Here is a 19,012-nt window from a genome sequence, read left to right as displayed (position 1 = left end):
ACTTCTAATGGGCTCCATACAGACAAATACAATCAGAAGCAGAAGAAAATGTCCAGTTCTCCCTGTTTAAAAGCATTAAAGCATCTCAGACCAGTAAATCTATGTCCATGTTTGCAGTCCAAAACCCACTAATGCATGGTTTAGAACACAGTTCAGGACCTTTCTGACCCCCTGAGAGAGTGAGATTGTTTCCAGCAGATGTACAACACGGGCGCAAGTTTTGTTCCTCGTATTGTTAAAGGTTGAGTGATGACATCATTGGTGGACTTGGTCTGCTGAAACAGATAAATGCAGAGACGACACGGCGGCCGTTCAATGAACCCGTTTCCATCAGAATCACCTTCAAATCCTCTCATTTTCCAAAATAACATATTTGTGATCTTTGGTTGAACGTAGGATAAATTCATTGTAAATTCATTTGGGCGACATATTCGCTGTTTTGTTAGTATCCTTTTAATAAAACCTAAGAAAAATGCTTTAATTCGGGCTGGCATTTCAAAATATCTCCCATGGCCAAACAACCAAGTTAAAAATTGCCTTGGAACTCAGCTTTGCCTCCCTTGATTTTCCAAACATAGCCCATAATTTTCACAGGAACACAGTAAAATCCTTTGATAAAGGCAAAGATAGATTCTTATTACATTTAATGCTGAAAGAGAGGAAAACCCAAATGACATTTTTTTTTGTTTCATTTATTTTAAAGAGAAGTCATATCACTGTGTGTGTGTGTGTGTGTGTGTGTGTGTGTGTGTGTGTGTGTGTGTGTGTGGCTGCTCAGCCACATGCTGGTCACACATCTTGATCCCACGCACAAAACTCTAAACCCTTCAAACCAACCCAAAGACGGATTTAGCGATTACAAATTTCCATCTCCGAGCAGCTAACATGTCTGCGCTAAAGTGCAATCTGCAGTGATGACCCCTAAAAGCCCCGCGTGCGTTCGGCCGCCAGGTCAAATTCGATGCTTTTGATGGTCGGGACGCTAAACTGCTCTGATCATGCACGCAGATATAATCTATACGCTGCTCAGAGACGTGTTAGCAAGATGGATTAGGTGTCACATGGGCATATTTGAGAGTCGCTCATGACATGAGAAACCCTAAAAGGGTCACTTAGTCTGGTTTAAATTTAAAAATAAAGCAGGCAGGCAGGCAGACAGACAGACAGACAGACAGACAGACAGACAGACAGACAGACAGGCAGGCAGGCAGGCAGGCAGGCAGGCAGGCAGGCAGACAGACAAGCAGGCAGGCAGGCAGGCAGGCAGGCAGACAGACAGACAGACAAGCAGGCAGGCAGGCAGGCAGGCAGGCAGGCAGACAGACAGACAGACAGACAGACAGGCAGGCAGGCAGGCAGGCAGGCAGGCAGACAGACAAGCAGGCAGGCAGGCAGGCAGACAGACAGACAGACAGACAGACAGGCAGGCAGGCAGGCAGGCAGGCAGGCAGACAGACAAGCAGGCAGGCAGGCAGGCAGGCAGGCAGGCAGACAGACAAGCAGGCAGGCAGGCAGGCAGGCAGGCAGACAGACAGACAGACAGACAGACAGACAGACAGACAGACAGACAGACAGACAGACAGACAGACAGACAGACAGGTGACTGCTGCATGGCACTGGGATTTACGGTCACAAGTAACCAACTGTGTACTTCTCAGAAATCCTTTGGAACAGCAGCCAGATGTGGAGCCAGTGGATTTAGTGGATTTAGTAGATGACAGCGGTGACGGAGTCGGTCTGACATGGCAGCAGCGTCGCCGTGTCCCCCCGACCCACCACAAAGCCCGGGCCCCCGCCAGGGCCTGTTTGCTGTAAGGTCTGCTTCATGGGGTGGTGCAGCAGGAACAGTTAGATGGTGTTTGCTTCCCGTTGGTGCAGGAAACTCATATTGGACGCTTCCTTTTGAAGCATGACCCTCCGTCAGCCCCCTCTGGCAGAGACAATAATTGCACCAACTCCTGAGCTGTTTGTGACTCCACAGGAGATTTTTAGTTGCTGTGGCCTGAAGCCCGTGATTATGAACGGCTGTCAAATTATCTGGCCCATTACTTCCTGTTTTAGCTGTTTAAACTGAACTGTTTGTGGAGGGGAAAGCTGCTTGCACTTGAAATATGGTTTTCCTCAACAGGATCAATGTGTATACATTAAAAAAGGAATGATAGGCTTTCACACATTGCTTTGAATAAATTACTTCTACAGACTCCAAACAAAACAAAATAGAATATAATGCTTTGGATTACGTTTTTATGTAACATTAACTCTGGTTGAATATAGTTATGAAAGCTCCATTATAAAAGAGAAATACAAATTAGAATGTACTGTCAACAAATTATAAATAAAAATAAAATATTTATTAGCCTGATGATATTTTCTTCTTAACGGTAACATAACAAATCTCACCCTGCGCTGCCCCCTGTTGGACCAAATAAGAATTACAAATACAAAACAAGAATGACTGTATTTTCGAACATGAATTTAAATGCCAGCTTGTTTTTGGTGCACCCTAGACTAACCTTAGCTAGGATAAGCCTACTAACTCTAGCAGGAATTTCTCGTGTGATAAACATCACGGCATCTCTCTGCCCCTGACCCCCTGCCATTAAAAAAGTCTCTCCACTCTCTTCCAAAGTCAGTTGTGCATGTTATTATGCTGCTTACACCTGGGTAGTGAAGTGACATCAAAGAAAAATTTAAATGAATATGTCGATTTTGCAGATGAAGATGGCCGTTATCAGTATCTAAAGACTGTTTGATCTGCTCCCAGTGTGTCTAAGATAAGCAAATATTTGAAATGCATATTTGTGTTGATATAATACTGGTGGTGACATTTTGTTTGAACAGGTAGGCTCTCTTACCTGGAGGGGGAACCCACTTTCACTGCTGAGTATGGTGCTTATTCTGATGTTTTTTACATGGTGTGCTGTGAGACGTACCAGATTTTGAATAACCTTTAATATAAGAAGGTCTTTTGTCTGAAAATAAAAAGGCTGATCCAGACTGTGGTTGACTGTGGGGCGGTAACAGTCGGGTTCAGAACTGATAAACAAGGAGTCTTCGGAGCGTTTCGTTGTGTCTAATTTGCGGAGCAGTGGGTGGAAAGCCTGCACCCATTTCTTCTGAAGCAGCAATCCTGTCACAGGAAGCCAGTAAATGAAGAATACCTGTCAGGCAGAAACCCTCACTGCCTTTGGGCCAATTAAAACTGTCAGATGTTTGGTCTCAAGCAAACTTGAGGCTATTGGTATAAGTCATAAGAAAACTGCATTATTAAGTCCAAGGTAGTTTTCTCTGTCAACTGGACTGGGTTTCTTCTCTTGAAGACGTTTCGCCTTCTATCCAGAAGGCTTCTTCAGTTCTGAAATCGCTGGGGAGAGAGCTTGAGAATATATAGCCCCTGGACCATTTGCATGCTAATGATCTGGGTGGTCACCTGAGAGTCGTTAGCAGGGTCGTTGGTCGGGTCGTTGACCTAGTTTCTGTTGAGATGTCTCCCCTTTGTCTGCTGGGTCACATGGTGATGAGTCACTGGGTCTCTTGGAATGGTGTGAATGTTTGTTTTGCTGTTGGAAGGAGTGGAGGACTGCATTGTATGTGGGTGATAGGAAGTGCCTCAGGCCACCACCCCTGTTTAAGGATGGTTTCTCCAATTTAACATGGATAGCTTCCTTGACCCCCCTTTCGAACCAGCGGTCTTCTCTGGCCAGTATCCGTACTTGGCTGTCCTCGAAGGAGTGCCCACTCTCCTTTAAGTGTAAGTGGACTGCTGAATCCTGACCCGAAGAGGTGGCACGTCTGTGTTGTGCCATTCTTCTGTGTAGAGGTTGTTTGGTTTCCCCAATGTACAGTTCCTTGCATTTCTCCTGGCACTGTACAGCATAAACAACATTACTTTGTTTGGGTCTTGGTGTCTTGTCCTTTGGGTGTACTAACCTCTGTCTGAGGGTGTTGCTGGGTTTGAAATGAACCGGTATGTCGTGTTTCTGGAGGATCCTCCTAAACTTCTCCGAGACTCCAGACAGGTAGGGGATGGAAACGCTGCGGCGTTTGTTTCTCTCCTCCTCTCCTTTGCTGAGGTCTTGCTTTCTTGAGGTTTTGGTGAAGGCCCAGTCTGGGTAGCCACATGTTTTGAGAGCTGTCTTAATGTGGTTCTGTTCCTTCTTTCTGCCTTGGGATGTGGTGGGTATTTCCCTGGCCCGGTGTTGGAGAGTTCTGATCACTCCCAACTTGTGTTCCAGTGGGTGGTGAGAGTCAAACTGGAGGTACTGGTCGGTATGTGTAGGTTTTCTGTAGACTTCGATGGTGAGATTTCTGTCCTCAGTGATCTCGACTGCGCAGTCCAGAAAGGCCAGACTGTTTCCTTTTACCTCTTCCCGGGTGAATTTTACATGCTCGTCTGTTTTGTTGAGGTGATCGGAGAACGCTTCCAATTCTTGTATTTGAATTTTGACCCAGGTGTCATCCACATACCTGAACCAGTGGCTTGGCGCAGTTCCTGTGAAGGATGTCAGGGCCTGGGATTCCACCTTCTCCATGTATAGATTGGCAACTATAGGGGATACTGGTGAGCCCATGGCACAGCCATGTTTCTGCCTGTAGAAGCCTTCTCTGTACTGGAAATAGGTGGTGTTCAAACACAGGTCCAGCATGGTGCAGATTTGGGCCGGTGTTAAGGTTGTTCTTTCTGTAAGATTCTTGTCCAATAGAAGGTGCTTGTGGATGGTGTCTATGGCGCTGGCAGTGGGGATGCACGTGAAGAGTGACGTGACATCATAAGATACCATAGTCTCTTCTGGAAGTAGTGTGAGTCCAATGACTTTTTGAGCAAAGTCTTGGGAGTTTTTGATGTGGTGTGGGGTGTTGCCAACCATGGGCGACAAGATGGAGGCCAAGTATTTGGAAATGTTGTAGGTTACCGAATTGATGCTGCTTACTATGGGTCTGAGAGGGGTCCCTGGTTTGTGGATCTTGGGCAATCCATAAATGCAAGGGATGGTTTCTCCTGGATATAGACGGTAGTATTGTGGTCTGTCAATGGCTTTATCCTTTTCCAGTTTCTGTAGTAAGTCTACCACCTTCTTCTTGTATGAGCTGGTGGGGTCCCGTTTGAGTTTCTCATACGTGGCGGTATCTGTCAGAAGACTGAGTATTTTGGTGTCATAGTCAGTGGTATTGAGTACGACCGTGCACCTACCTTTGTCAGCTGGTAAGATGGTGATGTTCTTGTCCTTGGCTAAGGATGCAATGGCTCTTTTTTCCTCATTCGTGATATTGGAGGTGGGAGGTTTTGCACTAGCAAGAGCGGCTGTTACCTTGAGTCTAATCTGTTCTGCTTCTGCTTCCGGGAGTTTGTTGTTTCTAATGGCAGTCTCAGTGGCTGTGATGAGTTCGACAGTCGGTACCTCTTCAGGGGTGACTGCAAAATTCAAACCTTTGGACAGCACTTCCTCCTCGGCTTGTGTGAGCTCCCTGTCTGATAGGTTTTTTACCCATTTCTCCCGTTGTGAGTCAGACAGGGATGTGACATGGTTGGAGAAGGGGTTGGTTGCATTATTAAGGACACTCGGTCCCCATTAGGTGCAGCGTGCAGTTTTGGTTGAGGAGCCAAAGATGAATTTTCTTCCTGACTTCTTCCTGAACACCTGGACTTTGTTAATTCTTGTCATTGTACTCAGCACCACGTAAGTAGCTAGAATTAGAACATGAAATACATGTATTCTGTTTGTTATTGACTAAACCTATTGCTTCTTGTGTCATGGTGAGGAGACGTTTTCTCTTGTTGGTGGTATTTTTAATACCAACTGAGCTTTTTGGGGGGCTGGATGCTTTCAGCACAACTACACATTAGCCTTATATTTCCCTTTCTAATGTTGTAATGACCAGTCCAACTCAAGGTTTCTCCCTGTTAGAAGTCCTGCTGGAGGTACTGAGCTTCTGTAAAGTGCTGAGAGACAGTGTTGATCCTAACAGATGCTGTAAAAATCAAGTTGGATTAAGCTGAACTTTCATTCATTTTCAGTTATGGATGTGCTCCATATGTCTTGTTTAAGAGAGTAGGCATCAGGGGGCCCACACCATGGCCCTTTATTGGGACATATTTACAGTACAAGACGGTGAGTTCCATTTCCATCCTGGGATCTAAACACATGCCCACAGTCTTTTTGACTCCTCTGACATCATCTTCACCCCTTCTGTACTTCAGGGCCTCCTCGACTTTTACACAGAATGCTGTAAATGATACGGAAAGGTTTGGGGGTCAGCGCTGATGATCATTTCGTCTGATCGTCATCTTACATGTGAGCTACAACTGACGGCCTGGTGTTGTGTGACAAGGTTATATGAGGGCAGAATACCCGTGATGTTCATCGTGGACACGGCCATGATCAAAACCGTCTTTGTTAAGGAGGGCTACTCTGTCTTCCTCAACCGAAAGGTGAGACGGGAATATTTGGTTTGAGGGTGGGGATAAAGAAACAACCTCACTTCTCATTTTGACGTGTGCATGCGTGCGCGTGTGTTTGTGTGTGTTTAGAGTATCGGTCCAAATGGCATCTTATCCACGGGATTACCCTTTCTGAGAGATGACAACTGGAAGAGGGTTCACAAGATCGTGTCTCCAGCATTCTCAAGTGGTCGAATGAAAGACGTTTGTAAAGACATCAGAAAACTTAAGATGCCTTCATATGTCATATTCTTCAATACCTCTGTGTCTGTTTCATATTTGGGCAGATGTTTTCAATAATGTTGCAGCACTCAAACATCCTGATGGGAAATATTCGCGGGCTAGAGGATAAAGGAGCTGTCAACATCAGACAGTACGTTTCGGTGGACATTAAGTATGGAAGCAAATCTGTGCCGTAATTAATACGAAAATGGGAGCGCAGAAATGCACTTTCATTTTCGGGATATAGCTGCATTGTTTGACTCAATCAAATGAATACTCAATCATCCCGACTACATTTCTATCTTCTTCTTCAAGCTGCTAATTCTGCGACTTCATTAAAGTGAAAATGTCAAGTTTGAAAATGAAAATGCATTAGCTAACGCTCCATAATGTGCTCGAGTCTGTCACGAGCATCCGAACAACCAGGAAGAAGAGCGGCCGGTGACGTGACACAGTCATTGTTTTAATAAGAAAAAGTTGGAACTGAAACCAGCTGGGCTCACATCTGTAATTGTGCCAAATAATTAGATTTCTATAAGACATTTTCCCTTCCTCTTTGCAGAATGATTTGACCCTATATATTTCATTCGCCATTTTCTTCAGCATTGACATAGAATCCTTGAACAATCCATCTAGTCCTTTCCTCCATTACCTTCAAGAGGTTAGCAAGTACAACTACATGAACCTCTGGCGTTTGTTAGGTGGTACGTCACAAATATTGACTGTTCATGTCTCCATTTAGATGCCTGAATTAACTGTATTTCGTTTTGTTTCAGCAATCTTTCCTTTTCTTACGCCCCTTATGGACAAGATGAATATCACAGTTAACTCCAGTGAGGCTTTGCAGTTTTTTATATCCGTGATAAAGAAAATCAAAGAGGAACGGAAAAATAATCCAAAGGTAACGCGCTCATTGTGTTGGGACTGGGGTTTATGTGTGGTTTGGTTTCTGACCTCGGGTTTCTCTTTATGTCGTATCTTCCAGGACAGAGTGGACTTCATGCAGCTCATGTTGAATGCTCAAGCTCCAGACGGCAGCAACAAGGATTGCGACAGTGCAGGTAGAACAAAAGCACAAACGAGGGGTCACCTTCAAGATATCAAGATCTATTTTCATTTCTCATTCCCAAAAATAGCAATGATGACGGAAGAATGAAGCGAATGAAATCCCCATTAATGGTTCCATCTCTGTTTTTCCTGCACTCGAACTCGTCAGCAGCCGCTTCTTTTTGTCTATTTGCTTCACTCTCCTCCATTCTGTCAAATTCAACATTATTCCACTACAAATTCCATTTCCTAAACTTGTAATTCCACAGTGACAGTTGAAGATAACTTTTCCAAAATAAAGAAAGAAAAATAGTCCCTTAAGAACATCTTTTGATTGATTTGTAATTCTTCTTAAAAATATTCATAAAGTATCACGAGTTATGGCTTTAACAGCTTTCATCGACCGCCTGTGTCGCGTTTGATTTGCAGGGCTGAGCGATGAGGAGATTATGGTTCAGGCCTTGATATTTGCCCTCGTCGGGAATGGAAACATGGCATATTTAGTGGCATTTACAGCCTACAACCTGGCAGTCCACCCTAAGACCCAAACACGGCTGCAAGCGGAGATCGACAGAACGTTTCCTGGAAAGGTTTCCCCCAACTGTCGTCTCACTGTTGCCTTTTCTGTTCAGATCTTGACTGTGCGCCAAATAACAAGCGTACAATTCGCCCTCCAGTGTCTGATAACTTACGAGGAGCTGCTACAGTTGAAATACCTGGACATGGTGGTGACAGAGACGTCGAGGCTGTACCCGCTTGGTAATCGCATAGAGAGGGTGGCGAAGAGCACTGTGGAAGTAAGTGGTGTGATCATCCCTGAAGGAGTGGCGGTCGCTGTGCCCATCTACACGCTCCATCGTGACCCCACTGTGTGGCCGGACCCGGATTCCTTCAAACCCGAAAGGTACAGAACATCAAGACAGGCTCCACCCACATTTTGTCAGCGGTTTAAACTATTGGGCCTCTTTTTAGGTTCAGCAAAGACAACAGAGACAACATTGATCCTTACGGGCTCCTAACCTTCGGAGCAGGACCGAGGAGCTGCACTGGCACAAGAATGAGCATGCTGGTTGTGAAGCTGACCTTGGTAGAGATCCTTCAGCACTTCAGCTTTGTTGCCTGCAAGGAGACAATGGTGAGAAGTGATTTCTGCCCTCTGTCCACATTTTAAAACAGGGGTTCTCTTGGTGTGTGGCTGGTTGCTGGCCTTCAGTTGTGACACAGTTCTTCTTTTCATAGATTCCAATGGTGCTGGATGATAATGGATTTGTTCATCCCAAGACACCCATCATGTTGATCCCTGCCAGGACTCCAGGCTCGTGCTTTTCTGCCTGCACATATGTCATAAATGTTCTTCTTACAGTAAGACGTTTGATCTGTTCACTGATAAACTAAATCAGTGAGTCATGGTGCAAATATTTTCTTTTCTGTAAGTTTTTGGTGGTTCATCCTCTGTTTTTGTGGATTTTTTTTTTTTTTAGTATCTTGGCTAATTTTGTGCATTTTTAATAGTTTCCCAACATATATTATGGGATCATGACCTTTTTGTTGTGGGTTTCCTCTCTGGTTTAAGTTCTGGGCCCATAATATTATTTAGCCTAGAGTATAAAATTGTATATTGATCACTGTTCTGGCACATACCTATGCATGTCCCTATTGATAGAAATTCTATGTAGCAAAGGTATGCAGAATTGTCGTGTCTACACTTTCACTTATACAGTCAACTATAGAGGCTACCTGCGGGAACACACAAAACCTGCAATCAAATATTTTCGGAGAAATTCCGTTTATATCCATGTCTTCCACTACCCAGCGATGAGACATTGCCAGTAAAAGTCTTGGCCTTCACTGCCACCTGTTGGTTATAATTGTTATTACATAATATCGTGTAACGTTTAGAAACACTATTAAATTTTAGAATTTGATTTGTTTGTTTTTCTGGCGTACAATAACCTCAGCATGGTAATCAAGAGGGGTTTCCTTCTTTTTTAATATAGATATTTCTATAGATATTTACATAAAGACTGAAACAACACTGCATTCATGGGTGCTAGAAAGTCTGTTGAGATTCTCTTTAGTGACTGATATCCAGTTCTGCAATATGTATGACTTAGACCATTTTGTCATCTAACCACCAGAAGACAAATGACAACATCCACTATCGGGTTTTTGCCAATATTGCCTGTGTGTGACCTTTTACATAATGATAGCCAACTAGAGAGAGAGAGAAAGCGTGAAAGAGGGCACAGTGAGCATATCTGCACACCTTTGACCAAGGATGTCCGTGATCGCTGTTGTCATCGGCAGCAATTAAACCATCACTCTTAACTAAGCACTCACTTTAACTGGAGAAAAGGTGTTCAAAATGAACGTCCAGAACTAAGGGTAATGTAGTAATACACATAATGCAATCCTAGCCCTCTATCCTAACCCCAACCACCACAACTTAATGTCTAACCCTAACCATCCCAACTGACCCACAAATCCTGACCTAAACCCTATTCTACCCTCAACCTCTAAACCAGGTCTTAACCCCAAAACAGTCCATTGAAGTTCTGAGGACCAGCCCAAATCTCCTCACGTCCTCACTGTGTTAGCAGAATGACACGTTGAATACTAAGAATACTAAGCATGTACAAAGTGAGCCTTATCTCAGGAATGATTATTTGTGTGTTTTGACTCCTTGAATTGGTAGGCAAAGGTCATTTACTGGGTGAAATGTTATTTCATCAGTGGTTTCAGATCCAACAGCAGTGGATCTCCTTCCAAACTCTTCCAAACATGAACTGATTGCGTTTGTTGTCACACTCATTGCAGCATGAGCGGGTTTTTCCTGTTATGGTTTTTTTTATGTTTCACTCAATAAAATCCATAATAATTTTATTTGAATTGTGGAAGTGAGAAACAACAGACGTCACACACAGAGTTTTGCTTCTGCTCACTGGGAACTGAAAGTAAAGGATAAGGTGAAAAGATCAAGATGGAAAAAAAGAAAGAATTACAACTGGTTTAATTTTGCATGATATGATATGAGCTGCAGTGTTGTGTTGTACTCTTAAATAACATTTAGTTCTCAGGTACAAGTTTTAATCACAGAAAAAAACTAATTGTAGACCTGAAATAATCACAATTTCTGCTGAATGATTCCAGACATACATTTTTTTGGTCATATCTCTCTGGTGTCGGAGGGAATGTTGTGACACAACCACGAACACCGATGCTGAAAATGACGCAGGGGTCGACGAAGGGTTGTGATTCTAGATAACAGCTATTAAATCACCTCTTAGTGACCTTTGAACACATATATTCAAGACATGATCAGGATGTACAGAAACACAAGGCAGTTCTCTCTGACCAGCACATTTCTCCTGGATATCTCAGGCCTTCCCTTACAACCTACCTAGTCAGCATCTCATCAGCGAGCTCTCCTTGTATATCATGAAAATCATCAGGACCTACGTCCTTCCCACTCTTCATCCTCTTGTCCTCCTGACTCCACTCTTAATTTGCTACTTCCCACACCTCAATAGTCACAATTGTACCGGTACTCTTCATCATCTGATCACTCTTCTGGCACGTGTCAGTACATGTCCTTCTCTTTCCTTTTTAAACCCAACAAGCTGCATACCCAAGCCACCTTTTTTCTCCACCTGGTTAACCTGTATTAATGACAAAATGTGGGTGGAGCCTGTATTAATTATTTTCTCCTTCCTTAACTTTCAACTTTCCATACAAGTCAACATGCACACTTTGTATAGCTTTTGCCACCTCTACTTTCACTTAAAGTTTATCTCCCTGTGCTCCTGTCTACAGTCTTCTGGCCATTCCGTTTCTTACTTCTGAGGTGACCTCTTCCCGGGAATCCCTCCTCATTCCACCAACAAATCTCCTTATTTGTTTTTCTTCCAGACGACATCAAGTATTCTCCTACCTGTCTCTATGATCACCGCCACTCCAGAAATCCTCCTTCTTTTTTAAGTCGTTACTCCCAGTCCACTTCTCTTCCCAGTGACATCATGATATAACAAGTTAAATCCTGCTCCTAAACTTCTAGCCATATTACCTTTTCACCTTGTCTCATTCGTATTATCTGATTTAAGTAGTCACTGATTTTCCCTTTTTTGACACAATTTATGAGAGTGTTCTCTTAAAGGTGTGAAGGTAAGCGTGAAACTGCGTTGTTTAACATTAATGAAGAAAAACATGTCATAATGTTCACCCAAGAATCCCATCAAGCTGAAACTAAAGCCGAGAGCTGTGTTAAGGGAATTTTAGAAGGGTTAACAGTATTATGCTCCTCTGTCAGTAGTTTGTTTAGATCTAATCCACCCAAGCTACTTTATTTATACTTAAGCATTGCTGTTTAAGAAAATAAATGCATATTTGAATTAAAAGAAAAGAACATGTAAAGCTCACATACTAAAATTAATCTAGTGATTGTGTGTACTTATGCTTCCATACATTTTAACACACTTAATAGTCTTGTGAAAGACCCAACATAAAAGTCAACACCTATATTAGTTCTAAGTAGACATTTTAACAACATCTTCACTCCTAATTAGTCGGGTTTCCTTTGAATCGCTATGGCAAAAGAAGTCCACAACAAACTCTGGTTTATATAGATGTCCTCAATTTGCTAGTGAAATCGGAAATTTGATAACAACTCAACAAACTCACGCTCGAATTTCACCTATTTTCATCCCTCACACAACCACCTTTGTTATAGGAGAAAACTTTCCCAGCTCATTGTCCAAAGAGGTTAAAGGTTGACATATTTCCATATTAATTACACCCAACACACACACACACACACACACACACACACACACACACACACTAGGAACTGTTGGTTTACTTTTCATGCAAACATTCTAAAGTATTGACAACAATCAGACAAGCCATTTTGTCTTTATTTAAATATTAAATACGCCTGTTCTACAACAGAGTGAGCCCTATCTCGGACAGAATAGCCTGATCAGGGTTTTTTTTTATCTGATTTATTTAATGAGAGGAAAAGTCATTTACTAGGTGAAACGTCATTACGCAATTCAAGAGCAGAGGGAGTGGAGTCCTGGCTCTTATGTAAGAGGGGTATTGGTCTGACAACCGTCTGGACTGTGGAGCAGATCCACTTTTTGCTGTGCTCGAACGGACAAGGCATGGATCTACTTCCAAACTTTTCGATTGAAACCTGGACTCTGATTGCTCTTGTCATCACACTCATCACAGTGTAAGTTTGTGCGCCTGGATTTTTTTATATATATATAATAATAATAAAGGCTTGATGATCGGATTTAGATTCATTCCGTTAAAGTGAGAAAAACCACACGTTCGGCACAGTTTTAAGCGTCTGCTCACTGGGAGAAAAGTTGGAGATCGAAAAAAGTGAAGGGAATAAATGACTGCGTTCATTTCACATCTGCGATTTAAACAATGAACACGATATTTTTTCATTTTCCTGTATCATTTAGAAGACATTTTCTTCTAAATGATACATGACGCGTACGTTAATGTTTGCGGTCAACCATCACGGCGCTCCTTTGGGAACAGCTTAACACCTGTTTCCGTATTGCTGAGTCATATTCCTTACAATCATCCTATGTGCGTGTATGTGCCTGTTTGTGCGTGTATTTGCCATGCGTGAAATGTTTTGTCACATTGTGTTGGTTGAGTGACGATTGTAAGGAAACAAAATCTTGAAAATGAGGCAAAGTTCAAAAAAGGGTCGCGATTCTAGATGAACGGCCATAAAAATCATCTTTTAGTGGATAAACCTTCGGACAAATGTAGCTGAAATAAATGTTCAGATTAATTAATTAACTAATAACCTATATTGACCTATAGGGTGAGGCAACTAATGTTTACTTTATTTCTTAAAGAAAGCAGACAGATGAAAAGATCCCAGTTCATAACCAGAATATAATAATAAAATAATAATAATAATAATAATAATAATAATAATGATGATGATGATGATGATGATGTAGTGATAAAACAACCTGATGCACCAAATAATTAGCAACATTATTAATTGTGTCTAGAAATTCCAAAAGTGAAAATTAAATAAATGAATAAAGGAAGAGGAAGTGAGTTCAAGCTTTTTTGTCCTGGTTTGAATTCCAGATATGGATACGCTCCATATGGCTTCTTCAAGAAAGTAGGAATTCCTGGGCCCAAACCATGGCCCTTTATTGGGACATTTTTGAACTACAAAAAGGTGAGCTGCATCATTATTATCTGATCCAAAGAAGCAATCATTTTCAAAACACAAATCAGTTTTGACTGTCTTTTTTGACGCAATTCATTTTCATTGCACTCTTCAGGGAGTCCACCATTTTGATGAAGAATGCTACAAAAAATATGGAAAGGTGTGGGGGTAAGTATGTGACTTTTTATGTTTCTTTATCATTAACAAAGAAAACTGCAGTCAGTTTGTGAGAAATGCAACTTCATTTTCATGAAATCTGATATTGTTTTGCAAGCTTGTACGATGGCAGACAGCCTCTGATGTGCATCATGGACACGGGGATAATCAAAACCATCTTGGTTAAGGAGTGTTACTCTAACTTCACCAACAGACGGGTAAGAAGGCAAGACTTTATACCATTAATTAACTAATTAATAGGTGTAATTCCAATCTAATGTCAACCTGTTCTGTTCAGGATCTTGGTCTGAACGGACCATTACGTGATGCTGTGTCAGTAGCAGAAGATGAACAATGGAAGAGGATCCGGGGAATACTCTCCCCGTCCTTCACCAGTGGACGACTAAAGGAGGTGATTGTTCATTCATAAACTGTGAATTCAAAATACATCCTTTACTCAAATTAGCATTAAAAGAGATCTTTGCCTTGTCCCCTAGATGTACACAATCATGTTGCAGCATTCCAAAAACCTGCTCAATTTCCTGCACAAGAAAGTGGAAGCAGATGAGGTCATCGACGTGAAAGAGTGAGTCTGTTAAGTCAGATGGATCACTTTAATATTACGTTGAACAAAATAATTTTTCCTACAAACATTTGGATGGTGGGACCTTTCTGTTGTTTTTGCTTGCCAGAAAACTCCATATTTCCTTATCTTCTTCCGCATATGTCATCTATGGTTTTCCTCAAGGTCTCTTTTCTGGTGGTTTCATACTACAAATATAGTAGTTATAGATAAACCATCTCAGTCTACTCTAACCCATCTAACCTGTGGTCTCCCTCTGAAAAATTATTATTATTCTTTGATCTTTTCCATCCTTGTTGCTCCCAGAGAGCACCCAACGACCTTCATCTCTGCCACCTCCAGCTCTTCCTCCTGTTTTATCCTTGTTGTCTCTAAACCATCTACCCATCTGGTCTAAAAATCTTCATTGCTTTCACTGTTGCTGACCTGACGGATATTCTCTTCTCTTTTGGCAGTGTATTTGGACCTTACAGCATGGATGTGGTAACCAGCACTGCGTTCAGTGCAGACATCGATTCCATCAACCATCCCTCTGATCCTTTTGTGGCCAATATTAAGAAGATGGTCAAATTTAACTTCCTAAACCCTTTGCTTATATTTGTTGGTATGCAAAGACATTCAGCATGGATCTCACTTCACCTGTCCTGTGGCCCTGAATTAATTATTTGATTCTCATTTGTTTCAGTTTTGTTTCCGTTCACTCAACCAATTTTCGATAAGGTGGATTTTTCGTTTTTCCCAGCTCATGTGATAGATTTCTTCTATAACTTCCTCAGGCAGATCAAATCAGACCGGAATAAAGACAAAAAAAAGGTAACATTTACTATTAATGTTGGTTTATTGCCAAATGTTTGAGCAGTCAAGGATTTTTGCATCATTTTTGTAGAGCCGAGTGGACTTCATGCAGCTGATGGTGAATGCTCAAATGCAGGAAGGCAATGAAGAGGGTAGCTCACAAAAAGGTAAACAGCCACATCAGGTCAAAGAAATGAACTTGCATTCGTGATAGAGCAATTTGTAAAATGTTGATTTTATATTTCAAGTTATTGACAAACAACTTTGGATTTGTGCTCTTATTCTGAAATGAAGAGGAAATGAGCCTCAGTTATCAGCTAAGTTGCATAAGCCCAGTGACGGTGGTGTGTTTATATTGCAGGGCTGACTGATAATGAGATCCTTGCCCAGGCAATGATCTTCATCTTTGCTGGCTATGAAACTACCAGCAGCTCTCTTGGATTTTTGGCCTACAATCTGGCAACAAACCCTAAAATCCAAAAGAAGCTGCAAGAGGAGATTGACAAAACTTTCCCTGGAAAGGTGGCTTGGAGTATTTTTTTTATATTTTGATTTTTCTTGTGCTAGCAACTAAAAGACTTTGTTGTGAATGTTGTTCAAGGTTCGACCAAACTATGATGACCTGATGCAGCTGGAGTACCTGGACATGGTGGTGAATGAGTCAATGCGGTTGTATCCTATCGCCAACCGGTTAGAGAGAATGACAAAGACTTCGGTGGAAATCAATGGTTTGACCATCCCCAAAGGAACTGTGGTGGCTATTCCAGTTTATGCTCTCCAGCGTGACCCCGTTTTGTGGCCTGAACCTGAGGCCTTTAAACCTGAAAGGTAGAGACTTTTACTTTGTTTTCACAGCTTTTATTGGTCTTTAACGCCACAAAAATCAGAAAGCACAAGATATCAGTTAAGTAGTCTTATAAAATGACAACTTAAAGTCATTTTGACACAAATGTATTATTTAATGTATTCATTCTTCTGTTTAAGGTTCAGCAAAGAGAACAAAGATAACGTAGATCCCTACGCCTACTTACCCTTCGGAGCAGGACCCAGGAACTGCATTGGCAATCGTTTTGCTTTGGTGTTGATGAAGCTTGCCATTGCAGAGATCCTCCAGCACTACAGTTTTGTTACCTGCCAGGAGACTGATGTGAGAAGGAATATAGCTTTCTAACATAGGGACTCTGTCTTGAAAAACTGAAAAATGTATAAGGACATTTTTTTCTTCCCGTAGATCCCGATGGTGCTGGGCAATGAAGGATTTGTCACACCCAAGAATCCCATCAAGCTGAAACTGAAGCTCAGAGATGTGTCAAACTAATTTGTGCTATTTAGAGGGTGTAACATTATTGGCTACTATATGAAAATTAATGGAGAATGTGTACTGCAGCACTAATTTAGGCTTTAGCAAATAATTTGGTTTCTTCAATTAAGGAGAAAAGCATTTCAACCAGATATCCCGAAATAATGAAAAGAATGGAAAGCATACCACATACACAAACCAGTTATGATTTCTATTAGTTATCGTGTTGTATTTTGTTTCCATGCATTTATACAAGCTTATTTTTGTAATGACTTTAAAGATGAATAATGAAGCACCTGAGTATGTTGTTCATTTTTCTATAGTGTTGAGTTGCATTTAATGCACATGTGCACAATACCTGTTGATATTTGTCATATATTCTTTGTTCAATTTTGGACATATTACAATTTCTGGGTGGATGGGCTTGTTGCTCCTAAAATGGCATTTGAATCCTACCTATTTTCCGTGGCTTTTCACACCCCATAGATTGTTGATTTTATATGGACAGATATTTTAACCAGGGTGAACAATTAATTAGCAATTGTGTTTTATTGTGTCTATCTTCCTGTACAGCATTTTGGAAACCTTTGTGATGATTTAAAATTGTGATTTCATAATAAATTCAATTGGATTGGAATAACCACCGCCTCAGCGCACCCAGCAGGTCACAGTCATTTGCTATTTAACCAATTAGTGGAAGTGAAACACAACCTTAAACAAGGCAACACAGTAAAATCTTCTTTAAATTGAACTCAAAATACCCGTGTGATTTATTTTCAAATTAACTTTTGATATATTTATGATAAAAGCTTACAAATTTCCTTTCAGCCAAATAAACCAAACTCAGTTGGTGACCTTATCAATAAAAACCTGTTGACGTCAGCTTGTGAGCATCTGGAACAGAGGGGCACCTGGAGGATTGTTTTTTGTTTTTTTTTTACACAGATGAACGTGGTAACATTTAAACGCTTTGTCAAACAATAATTTATTTCCAGTTTCTGAATTTGAAGCCAGAAAAGGCTATATACATTTTTAGGAGGGATTTACAGTATATTTTAAATCTAAGTCTGAACCCTCAACAGTGAGCTGAAGTTGTGAGGACCAGCCAAAATGTCCACAATTTCCAACAAAACTCCAAGACTTTTTTTGTGCTCTACAAAAGACACAATAAAAACAATAAAATTATAAAATCATAAAGATAAACACAATAAATGGTAATGCCAACCCAGAAAAAATGTCTTTGCACATAAAATCAACAAACTATGTGGTTGGGAAAACCCAAAGAAAATAGTTTGGTTTTAAAAAGAAGTTAAACAAAAAAAATTAGACAGTAAGGAGGCCTGTCTGGGGAAGAATAATTAGAGATTTTAACATGAATAAAAGAATTCTGAAATAAAACAGACAGGTTCAAAAGGTGTAGATTACTGTTTAAAAGAGGTTTCTTTTGAAAAAAGTTTTGATTTTTGCCATCTGCTTTATCTGGAAGACACTGGTTTTCAGCAAAGCTTGAATGTTCCTGTCAAATTTAATATCTGCATCCACATTGGCCCTGAGATCACTGTCAATAGGTTTATTGTTCTATGCCAGAATTGACTGGAAAGGTCACAGGAGTGCTTACAATGACCATCACTTCATTATTTATATCATTAAAATTTAAAAAGTTTTAAAACATCCAGGCCTTAACGTTATGTGAAGTCTTAGGCCACAAGGATCACATAGTGACCAGAATCTGAAAGATCGGAGATCTCCTCTAAGATTTTGGAAATAATAATAATAAGGACAATTTAGAAATTGGCCTAAAATTTGCAATAACAGCAGGATCCAGTCCAAGTTTTTTTTCAGTGGCCGCACAACTTAATGTTTAAAAATGACAGAAACCACCAGAAAACAGACTGCTACTAACGGTGTTGTGTAAACAACAGTGGGGAAAACCTCATAAAGTTGAGGAGGAACAGGGTCATTGGGTGAGCCTGATGTATTTAAATTCCCCACAGTCTCCTGCACAAAAAGCAGGGTCGTAGGCTCAAATGAGCAGTGAGCAAACACCGAGGGGTCATAAGCAGAAGGTGCTCTAAATGTCCTGGTAGACGTGAATTTAGTGGTGGAAATAAGAGCAGAATGTTTTCACACAGAGAAGGGAAGGAATCAATCTCCTCAGTTTGGGGTACATTCAGAGCAGAGTTGATCCCTTTAAACAATACACAAAGTTTGTGATAGCTAGAGACAACAATATCAGAGGAATTTCTCCTTTTTTCTTGTTAA

General features: G+C 41.2%; 1 protein-coding gene and 1 pseudogene across 1 annotated transcript; both read left to right on the top strand.

The window, feature by feature from the left end:
* The first annotated feature begins 5,587 nt into the window (after nucleotides 1-5,587).
* On the top strand, nucleotides 5,588-9,751 carry LOC101074175 (cytochrome P450 3A27-like; annotated as a pseudogene).
* Nucleotides 9,752-12,787: 3,036 nt separating this feature from the next.
* Nucleotides 12,788-17,404, top strand: LOC115246460 (cytochrome P450 3A40-like). Its single transcript, XM_029833913.1, has 13 exons — nucleotides 12,788-12,938; nucleotides 13,832-13,925; nucleotides 14,032-14,084; nucleotides 14,191-14,290; nucleotides 14,371-14,484; nucleotides 14,570-14,658; nucleotides 15,111-15,259; nucleotides 15,341-15,468; nucleotides 15,542-15,617; nucleotides 15,812-15,972; nucleotides 16,052-16,278; nucleotides 16,435-16,597; nucleotides 16,682-17,404. The coding sequence occupies exons 1-13, from the start codon at nucleotides 12,868-12,870 to the stop codon at nucleotides 16,766-16,768; spliced, it is 1,512 nt and encodes a 503-aa protein (XP_029689773.1). The 5' UTR covers nucleotides 12,788-12,867; the 3' UTR covers nucleotides 16,769-17,404.
* Nucleotides 17,405-19,012: the final 1,608 nt, after the last annotated feature.

This window comes from Takifugu rubripes, chromosome 3, assembly GCF_901000725.2.
Source record: "Takifugu rubripes chromosome 3, fTakRub1.2, whole genome shotgun sequence".
NCBI classification, from domain to species: Eukaryota; Metazoa; Chordata; class Actinopteri; order Tetraodontiformes; family Tetraodontidae; genus Takifugu; species Takifugu rubripes.
The sequence above is the reverse complement of the archived record's forward strand: the minus strand, read 5'-3'. Positions and strand labels throughout refer to the sequence as shown.

Coding starts and splice junctions, on each gene's coding strand:
- LOC115246460 (XM_029833913.1), top strand. CDS start 12,868: ATGGATCTACTTCCAAACTTTTCGATTGAAACCTGGACTCTGATTGCT. Junction 14,659..15,110: donor GAGGTCATCGACGTGAAAGA/GTGAGTCTGTTA, acceptor CTCTTTTGGCAG/TGTATTTGGACCTTACAGCA. Junction 15,260..15,340: donor CCCTTTGCTTATATTTGTTG/GTATGCAAAGAC, acceptor CATTTGTTTCAG/TTTTGTTTCCGTTCACTCAA.